The sequence below is a fragment of the Diplotaxodon limnothrissa genome, linkage group LG23 (genome assembly GCF_057381915.1).
Source record: "Diplotaxodon limnothrissa isolate DT_005_m linkage group LG23, D_limnothrissa_male_GT1.1, whole genome shotgun sequence".
Taxonomy (NCBI): Eukaryota; Metazoa; Chordata; class Actinopteri; order Cichliformes; family Cichlidae; genus Diplotaxodon; species Diplotaxodon limnothrissa.
Window position 1 is genome coordinate 28,528,817 of NC_140617.1, and position 10,503 is coordinate 28,539,319.

A 10,503-nucleotide genomic window follows, 5' to 3' on the forward strand; every position below is an offset into this window, starting at 1 on the left:
ATGATTTAATTAGAACAAACAACATTAGTAGTAACAATTACATCATAGTGATATCAGTTAAGAACAGCCTCACATGCTCTTACATGTGCTGTCACATAGTATATTTGGGTTACAGCATTCTTGACTTGAAAGTAAAACATGTTCTTGTTCCACGTATGGATGTTTTCTGAGCAAAATGCAGAAATCCTGATGGGGAGTAAAGGCTGCAGGTCATTCACATAAGACGCAGTATCTTCAGTGCATGCATAAAAAAACATGTTAATGTTTAAGACACTGATAAATGATTCAAATCATGCAAAGTTAGGTGAATGCTGCTGTGCATGCCGACAGGCAGCCAATCCGGCTCGGGTTGTCTTCTGGTGGATTTCGCTCAGATGTCCTTGCCGCAGTCGGGGCACAGGATGTCGTCTTTGCACGTCAGGAAACCCCGACCAACCAGAGACACGCAGCACCGTTTGCAGTTGAAGCAATCGTTGTGCCACTGGCGCTGCTCGAAAGAGATGTATTTGCTCCCCCCAAGACCTGAGATGGAGAGAAGAGTCAGTAAAGGGGAGTCTCATGATCTGGGTAATGAAATAACTCCGTAATTGATGGTGAGTGGATCCACGCAGGATGCTGAGGAGGGGTGATTTATACTGTGATCGTCACCTAAAAGCAGTTAAGATTAAGTTGCTTTTAAGTATGCTCCCATGATCAAAACTTTGCAGTATTAGATTTGCCTTGCTTCTGGGTGTGATATTTAAAGTGCTGCTTTAAGTCGCACTTATGGTTGCCCGTTGGCCCAAAATAAAAAGTGATGAAAGCCACGGCCAAAACCATTTAAACTTGTTATTCAGTCTTTGAAGACAAGTAGACAATTATTTGTTTAGTAGAATTTTAACATTGCATGATAAACTCCCTGAACATTTTATTAGGTAATGCAAATGGCTAATCATACATTAAAAGACGAACCGGCTAAAGCTTAAATGTAGTTCGAAAGGGGAACCTGGGACCAGTAAGGTGTACTAATTTACTCAGTCCTGAGTTCATATGTTACAAAGAAACTACAAAAGAGTCCATCATTTCAAGCGTTCCCATCCATCCATCCATTCGCTTATCCTTTTCAGGGTCGCGGGGGGCGCTGGAGCCTATCCCAGCTGTCATAGGGCAAAAGGCGGGGTACACCCTGGACAGGTCGCCAGTCTGTCACAGGGCTAACACATAGGGACAGACAACCATTCACACTCACATTCACTCCTAGTGGCAATTTGGATTATCCAATTAACCTATCCCCACAAGCTGCATGTCTTTGGACGGTGGGAGGAAGCCAGAGTACCCGGAGAGAACCCACGCAAACACGGGGAGAACATGCAAACTCCACACAGAAAGACCCCGGCCTGATGGTGGAATTTAACTCAGGACCTTCTTGCTGTGCGGCAACAGTGCTAACCACCGTGCCACCGTGGCATTCTGTGCAAGCGTTCCCTTGTATATTATTTTAAACTGATTTTATGTTTACCCAGAGTCACACTTATTTAAGGGAGAATTCAGTTTCTGGAGAACAAACCTGAACTTCAACAAAAATAGAGGGTATTTTTACAGTCTACTATTGTTCATTTATCAGCAAATACCTTCAATGCTCACGCAAACAGCAGCTCCACTGGAATGTGGATGTCATGCTGCCAGATGAAGCTGCCAGTAGTTTAGTATAATTTAACAGGAAAAATTATTAAAGTGTGGACTTAAAATCATAATTCCAGCATATTTCCAGTAATTCATTTTCCAATGAGCCTCGACTCAACATGCCAAGCTCGTTTGGACAAGAATCCCCTTTGTACAGTCGTCAAACTGATACCACAGCTAAATTAAGCACCTTAATAGTTTATCCTGAACACTGTGGGTCATAAAAATTAAATGCGTAAAGCAATAAAATGAAAAATTTAAAGGTGCAAAGTGTCGGTAACTCCCTGGTTATATGCTGGATGTGTAACATGAAGGGCAGTACTTCTGATATGAGTGTAGCATGACCTTTACCGCTGATTGGGGTGGTGCAGTAAGCACATTTCTTAGCAAACAGGTTGCAAAAGCAATCAAGGCAGTAGGCAAAATCATCTCGAGAGGTAAACCTCTGGCCGGCCAGCTGCTGCTTGCACCCGATGCAAACAAAGCACTCCTTATGCCAAGGCTGGTCGTGGTAGTTCACACCTCCAGTGGTGATGGGCTGAAAAAGAGCATTTTACAAATGTTTAAATGACCAGCAGGGGGATAACTGTGGTTGTGAAAAGACCCAGTCCCAGGCTTCAAAACATGCTTTCACAAACAACCAGGTTATGTAACCGTAGCTACATGTTTTATACCATCTGCGTCGGACATATATTGAATCTTAAGGTCTAAAAATACCTTTTCAAATGTTTTTAATACCGTGTCAGAGCAGAAACACACTGATAATCCAGCTGTCAAGCATAAGCTAGAGCAAAAATTTTGAATAAGGTGAGAAATCGTTTAAAAGAACAAGACCAGGATTCCATGCCTTCGACTACAGCTCTGTAACTCCCACTGAGTTAAATACTTTTCTCACTTGAGCTGCCAAACTTGTCACACAGGTACATCTTAAGCCCCTGAAGGCTCTTATCTATAGCTCATATAATGTCATGTTGCCTAGCAACTACCAAGAAATGGGTTTAAAAGACCTGTTTTTAACACTGATACATCCATAAAGCTTGATAAATAACACTGTCATTTTTGATTTTACTATTTAAAAACCCCCAAACAAACAACGATTTATTTACACAACTTGAATAATGCATATTTTATGCCATCATTAGGTTGCCTGGCAACCTCCTAGCAATGGGCTAAAGTGACCAAATTTTAGTATGCACATAAATTTCATTCAGATTTTCTCACTGTGATTAAGTATGATTAAATATTAGTGTGCAAACAATACTGTACATAAAAGTATTTTGCAGAAAGATGCATGCTGAAAGTGGTATTACGCCCAAATAAAGGTGCAAACATCACCCAGTATTGCACCCAAAGCTAAGCACGTCTTAAACATTTAAGCCTTGCATAGTTTGCTTTGCTTTATCCTTGGAAGTGACACTAGAAATTGAGGTATTTTGTTTCCTGTACTTGCTGTACTTGTGGATGTGAATTATCAAGCTACCACCATGTCATGTGATGTTGACTGAGAGGAACTGATCATCTTGTTTTTTAGTATTGTTCCTGTCTGTTTTGGTAATGTTGTTTGTAAAATAAAAAATCCTGTTATTTCATTTACCGCTCTTTGCCTTTGTAAACCAGTCTAACTTCACATTCTTGTCATTTTTGTGCATTTGTTGCTGACTTAGTCACAGGGGAGGCAGATGACTGCTCTCTCAGCTTTTAGCACAAAAAGACGCCTCCGATCCCTGCCTGTGTGACCATCTGTTTCCTGCCCAGAACTGTTACGTACCATGGATGTGAATCTTTACCCGCCTTCATTGCATGTATTTTCATTATGGCAGCATTTACATTGATTTGGACCATTTATCAGGCCAAGTATACAGAGCCTGTGTAAGACCTTTCTTTTTACATGTCAGACCAGTTGAATCTGCAGCTTAACAAACACAGCGATGATTATTAGCCACAGCGTGTCACTTTACCTTCTTGCAGTGGACGCACTGCAGAGCAAACTGCTTCTCATAGCAGGGCAGACAGTAGTTGTTGGCATCCTTCTGGACAAAGCTCCTGGTGCCAATGGGCTGCTGGCAACGGTTGCAGGTGAAGCAACTCTCATGCCAACTGTTGCCCTTATGCTCCATCTTTTTAGAGCCTGGTGGGTGCACAAGATGGAGAAGGAGAGAGAGTGACTAACAAATGTCATTTATTAGTTTAATCCATCTGGTGCTGATGTATCGCTGTGTTGTCATTTGGGAAATCTCCAACTTGCTAAAGCGGCTGTGGCTGTAAAAACTCAGTGGCGAAGGTCATACTCTAGTCTACTCATAGCCCACACTGCAAACGCTACAACACTTTTGGAAGTGGGACACTGGACTATTTTATCCCTCCATGTTTATATCATTATTGTAGTGGAGATTGTTTCCTATTGATATCAACAATTTGACGAATAAATTGTATATTAGAATTTTGTTGGCTGCCATTTTGACAGCTGAAATTGTTGGTCAGACCTAGAATCTGTGTGTGCTACAGTAACCTTAGAGTTTCCTAACCTGGCATGATGTTCTTCAGACACGCGTGGCACTTGGCAGAGTACTCGTTGCTGTAGCACTCGATGCACATGAGCGTTTCATTTTTGGTGGCAAAGGGCCGATCGACCAGAGACCGGCTGCACTTGTTGCAGAGGAAGCAGTCGCTGTGCCAGTGGCGATCCTTGTACGACAGATCCTGCAGAGACAAACACTCTCAGGTTCTGTAGTTCGTGGAAATATTTAAACAATGGCAAAAACAAGAATCACTGTAAGAAAAATGTAGCAGTTAAAATGTGGGTATTTCACCTTGCTTGTGCAGCTGATGAGCTTCTGGCACACTTCACAAGTGTTGGAGAATAGTGTCTCATAGCACTTGATGCAGTAGGGCTTTTCCTCCTTCAGGATGTACTTATGGCCGTACAGGGACTCCTGACACTCTGTGCAATCATAACGCTCGCCCATTGCGACTCTTCTGAGTCCTATGCTCTGTAAGAGAGTGCTATAAACGTTGCATAACTGCAGCCACACACAGGAGCAATCGCTGGCTCAAATGTAATCACATTTTGTACAATTAGAGACTTTTCTACAAAAGAGTCACAGTACTATCTCAGGACCACGTGGCACATAAACATATTAATGATCATCATGCCTTTATGAGCACGTGTAACCTAACTGGAATTCCTGTGAAGTTAATAAAGCACTACACTCAGCAAATTAGCTAAAGGAATGTCACCAATAGCTCTGAAAATGGGGCTGAAATGAAGTATAAACTCAACTCTTCAATAGAGTCTAAAACTAATATTAAAAGTAGGTTAAAAACAAAAAACACATGATGGAAAATCAGTGAAAGTATTGATGGAGGAGGAGTAAAAGATAAAGAGCTATTGAAGAATGATTTACAGTTAAATTCTTGCTTTAAGAAGGGGTGGATTTAAAGAAAGTCCCTATTGAAAGTCTTATGCAACATCCAGAAATCAGCTTTTGGAAGAGATCCTGCTTGTTTATACGACTGGAGGATTTTCAGTCGTGCTGGTTTTGAAGAAACTGCATATTTAATTACACCCATAGGCTCAGATCTCTTCTTAATTACCATAAAGGTCAGTTAAAAAGATTATTATTGACTTGAATTTGAAAGAAAAGTTCTAAAGCTGCTTTGTGATCAGGAAGAAGGCTTTTGGATGGTACCTTGGGGTGTCTTTGTAGAAATTATTTAAGAAAACAACACTGTGAGAAATAACAGCTACATTTGCCTGCACAAACCTGTTATTTTACTGTCTGTATACTATCATTCTTGTGTTTCTAATTCCAAAAAATATTTTATTATGAAGTAAGAATGTAAAATAGCATGCTATTTGAAGGATTTGTACAGTATCAGTTTAAATACAACAGCTAGTCTATTGGCAATATTTATGAAGTTGTTTTCAGATGCTAGTTAAGTTAACTGATACTTTGAATAGTTAGGTTCAGCAGTTAATGTTTCCTTTTTAATTTGAAAGTTTTCACAGAACCTTATCATCAACATAACCCTTTTAATGTGCATTTTATTTCCAAATCTGTTATTTTTTGTCCTGTGCTCCAGCCTGTTTTAGTCAAGTAATAGTTTGACAAATAGGAAATATGCAGAATTTCTTCTCTACTGTCCTCTTCATCCAAAATCATGTGAACACCTCTAAAATTCCTCAGAAACCCAAAGCAGCCTCTGCTAAGTAAGTGGACTCTTGACATAGGCAATAATGTTGGGATGCTGTTTGGTGTCGACACCCATCTAAATCCACTATTTTCCCCAAATATATTTCAAAATCAGCACCCACCATATTCCTCTGTAGCCTTTGTGCCTTTTTTATTCTGGCTTCTCTCATTATATATATGTGCTTCTGTGACTTATACATCCTGTCTGCCATCTATACTTTTTCTCTACCATCTAAGCAAACAAAACAACCACTGTATACTTAATAGCCCCACATAAACAACCTCTAATCCTTTGTTAATCCTCAGTCCTTTCAGTGCTGAGTGAGCTGACATCAGTACTTTGCTATAAATCCCATTTCTACCTTTGTTCCTCTTACTGTACTTTCATAACCATTCCTCAGTAAGTCTTTTTGTGCCCAATACATCTCTTTAATTGAGTTTATTTAAATGTCATTATGTCATGGTGTACTGGCCAAATACCAGACAAACTTTTTAGAATTTACTGAAAAAAGTCTGTGTTCACTTTTCCCTCACTCCCCCTAAAAAGTTGCTCAACAATTAATCCGCTAAACCTCCAGAGAAAGTTGGATAATATTCAGCTAATCATGGGGAATTTACAAATACACCAACTATTACTATACAAAAAATGATGCAGATTTAATGAATGATTCAATTAGTTAGTAAAGCAACTCAACATAAAATCTTACCAGAAAGGCAGCTTGGTAGCAGTCGAGGACCCGAGGTGTCTACTGAGCGCTGTGGTCCATCTCCTTTATACAGCCCAGGCATGATGTGACCCACACTGGGGCGTGGAGGCGGAAGCAGTGGTCTGACCAGAGTGGGCAGGTTAAATTCAGACGGGTATAAAGTCGAACCAAAAAGCTGCAAATCCCAGAAAATCCTGCTGTGAAAAGCTCAAAACAAACTCTATCAAATAAAAAAGGATCTGTGATGAGCTTTAGTTTGACGTTTGCCCATTTATAAATAACACTTTTTTTTCTTACCCGTTATAAAACTTGTGAGTGTGACTCTAAATGTGAGATAATAAGATAATAACGTCTGTGCTGGTCTTTAGTGGTTTATCTGCAGGTTTCATGCACATTTTGCCCAGAGGATTTTCCATTTTAATGACCATCCATCCATCCATCTTCATCCGCTTTATCAGGGGCCGGGTCGCGGGGGCAGCAGCCTAAGCAGAGAGGCCCAGACTTCCCTCTCCCCAGCCACCTCCTCCAGCTTATCCGGGGGAACACCAAGGCGTTCCCAGGCCAACCGAGAGATATAATCTCTCCAGCATGTCCTGGGTCTGCCCCGGGGCCTCCTCCCGGTGGGACATGCCTGGAACACCAACCCAAGGAGGCGCCCAGGAGGCATCTTTGTCAGATGCCCGAACCACCTCAGCTGGCTCCTTTCGGAGGAGCAGCGGCTCTACTCTGAGCCGCGATCTTGTTCTTTCGGTTACTACCCACAGCTCGTGGCCATAATAATAATGGATTGGATTTATATAGCACTTTTCAAGGCACCCAAAGCGCTTTACAATACCACTATTCATTCACACACTGGTGGAGGCAGCTACAGTTGTAGCCACAGCTGGCCTGGGGCAGACTGACAGAAGCGAGGCTGCCATATCGCGCCATCGGCCCCTCTGGCCAACACCAGTAGGCAAGTAGGGTAAAGAGTCTTGCCCAAGGACACAACGACCAGGACAGAGAGCCCAGGGATTGAACCGGCGACCTTCCGGTTACAGATGCGATTCCCAACCCCCTGAGCCACGGTCGCCCATAGGTGAGGGTAGGGACGTAGATCGACCGGTAAATTGAGAGCTTCGCTTTTACACTCAGCTCCCTCTTCACCACGACGGACCGGTGCAGCGTCCGCATCACTGCAGCCGCCGCACCAATCCATCTTTTTTACTTAATAAATAAAAATCAGATGTGACTGCTGTGAAGTTTCATTCACATTCTGAAGACTGTTTCTCATTGTGAGCCTCAAACTTGTGTTTTCTCCAGACACTGATTATATTTTAATTTAGACTTTCATGTCTCTTATCAGTGAAATACTAACATATTATTATTTTCAGTTTCCTTAGCTCTGAAGTTTAGAGTTTTGGATCATTTCCGTATACTTTTTTCTATGTATGTATGGACTGGATTTCTATTTGTATTATTAGTCTGTGTAGAGACTGACATAGGTATTTTTTTTCCCTGGTTAAATTATATTTTGTTAACTCTGACTTTGTCTGGTTTGGTTCTTGACCAAATAGCTAGAGGACCAAACAAATAGCAAATCCTGTTAGACAGTTTAACTCGCTGAACATCAGCTTTGAGTTTTGTTTAAAGTGCTACAGCTTCACTAGCATGTGTGCGGGCTCATAAGTTTGTTTCTGTAGACCTGGTTGTCAATAGGGTTAGTTGACTCAACTCATGCCAAGACGTGGGTTTAAATGGAGATAAAGAATACAACAAAAACATACCACACAGAGGAAGATTTTGCACAAACATGTCTGCTACTCTTTGTATAAAGTGGATTATTTCTAGCTCCAAAAGGCTGATTGTCGAGTCAAATTGATTCCTTTTCTGAACCTAAAAAGAAGCTGAGAAATGAGGGTCTTTTGAAGGTTTGAAGTATTTTTTTACGCCGTTTTCCAAATTTGTGACCAAAGTCTTATAAGATCATAACTAAACACCATAATACTTTACTGACAAGATAATAGTTTCTCTGTAGGTGGCTCCACATCTTCAGTGTAAAAGAGGCCAGTAATAATGCTTCAGATTCACTTGAATATTTGTGCAATTGGATCGGATATTAACCAGTTTTTTCTGTAATCTTGTCAAAACATCCTTGATACATGTTACAGTAGCAGATACAAGAAAATAAGATAATTTCTTAGAGATCATTCAATCTGATAGAGACAGAAATAAAAAGCGAACAACAAAAGCATTTAACAACAGCAGTCTGTGATTGCATGCCTCTGCTAAGGCTGAAAACCCCCCTGACACAATGCGTGAGTCCCTGAATTTGGCATCTATTTGAGAAGACGTGTCATGAATTTCCCCCCATTTCACAATGTTAGAGAATGTATGCGAAATACATGGAAGTCAACATCTGGATCGACTCCACAAGTTAACCACTAAATTAGACCAAATCGAAAATGTGATACATTCTTCATTCAAATCCATCCATACCTAACAAAACAGACAAACTGAACCAATTAGATAACCTCCTTAGCAACAGTAACAAAAGACTCAAAAAACTCAGATATGAATGGCTGCACTGTCCTTAAAGCTCAGATTTGGCTCAAAATGCTGATCAGCAGTTACCGAACTGACTACTGAACAACAGGGTTCACATAAATGTACTAAAACTCTGACATTACTTACTGTGGATGGTTGTTAATTTGAAGTTCTGCTGTGGTCATAAGCCCTGTTGGATCAATATAAATGTTTTTAAATTTAGCTATTGAATTAGTCATGGACAATATCCAGCGAAGCGAAAATGCAGCACTTGATTTTTATAAACCACTGAAACCTCTCATATAAGCATCAAAGGGCTGTTTTTTATTGCTTAAATTGAGAAATAACATTTAAAAATAAGTTACTTAATTTATTAACCTAGATTTCAATGTATTATATTACAAAAAAATGTCTCTCAGACCATATCTTGTGTAACAGGAGGGTGGAAGATGTGCTAATTTAAAGCCAACTGAACATACTGAACATCATTTTACAATGTAAAACTAACAAGTTTTCATGAAACCAGAGCTAACAAAGTGCCTGTACTTTTCCAGAATAATTTCCATATGGTACAGATTTTATTTTCTATAATAGCTTTGCATGACTCACAATTCAAAGTAATCCTTGTTTATCTTATACTATAACCCTTAGCTCACATAGCTCATAAATAAGCCATATTGGCTCCTCTAGCATAAAACATCCCTTCTTCTAAATTGGCTGCCCCTCGTTAACAAAGAGTATGACTGGCACATAGGTGGGGCGCCTGTGCCTGAGATGACCGTACTAGGGATCTAACCGATATAAGCTTAATGCATGTAAAAGGAGAGAAATATATCTTAATATAAATATTAAATTGGTGTTGGCTGTTCGTTGTTAAATATTAGCACTGGGGCAAAGATGGTGAATTAAATGCATTTTGAAGAGATGGGAGTTCTTCAGGGCATCTTTTGAGTTTTATTTTTTTTTCTCAATAGCTTTTTATCCCTTATTTCCAAATAAGTATTTTTATTGCTGGACTTTACTAGCGTAACCTTTGCATGATTCATAGTTTAAAATATTGCTTATTCATGTTACACCATTATTTGATGCAGCTTTGTTTCTCAAACAAGCCATTTAGCTCCTCCCCTTTTAAGTCAACTTTCTTCTAGAAGTATTAGCAGCAGGCGGGTGGGGCTCCTGTGGCCAATATGAACATATTATGGATCTACCTGACATAATTCATTAAGAGTAAAGAACATTACCTGAACCTAAAAGTAAAGTTGGTACAAGTCAGCTCCGTCTGACTGAAGCAAGTGCCCTGTGTTGGTCCTCTTGGGTTTTGATTAGCTTCCTATTAGAATTTTAATTGTCTTTATTTTATTTCCTTTTGCAATGAGTTTCTTTCTTTCTTTTATATCTTATGTTTTTACTATTTT

At 40.0% G+C, this 10,503-nt stretch overlaps 1 protein-coding gene across 2 annotated transcripts; it reads right to left on the bottom strand.

The window, feature by feature from the left end:
• Window positions 1–370: 370 nt before the first annotated feature.
• Window positions 371–6,644, bottom strand: LOC146608244 (four and a half LIM domains protein 2-like). 2 transcript variants are annotated; one of them, XM_085348929.1, is made up of 7 exons: window positions 6,560–6,644; window positions 4,770–4,852; window positions 4,473–4,652; window positions 4,188–4,362; window positions 3,621–3,790; window positions 2,014–2,200; window positions 371–522 (listed from the first exon to the last, which is right to left on the bottom strand). In XM_085348929.1, exons 3-7 carry the CDS (start codon window positions 4,626–4,628, stop codon window positions 371–373), a joined length of 840 nt encoding a protein of 279 aa, XP_085205055.1. In that variant the 5' UTR covers window positions 4,629–4,652; window positions 4,770–4,852; window positions 6,560–6,644. The 2 variants fall into 2 exon arrangements, with proteins under 2 accessions (XP_085205055.1, XP_085205056.1); XM_085348930.1 differs by lacking the exons at window positions 4,770–4,852; window positions 6,560–6,644 and having other exon boundaries at window positions 2,008–2,200; window positions 4,473–4,628.
• Between the last annotated feature and the right edge of the window lie 3,859 nt (window positions 6,645–10,503).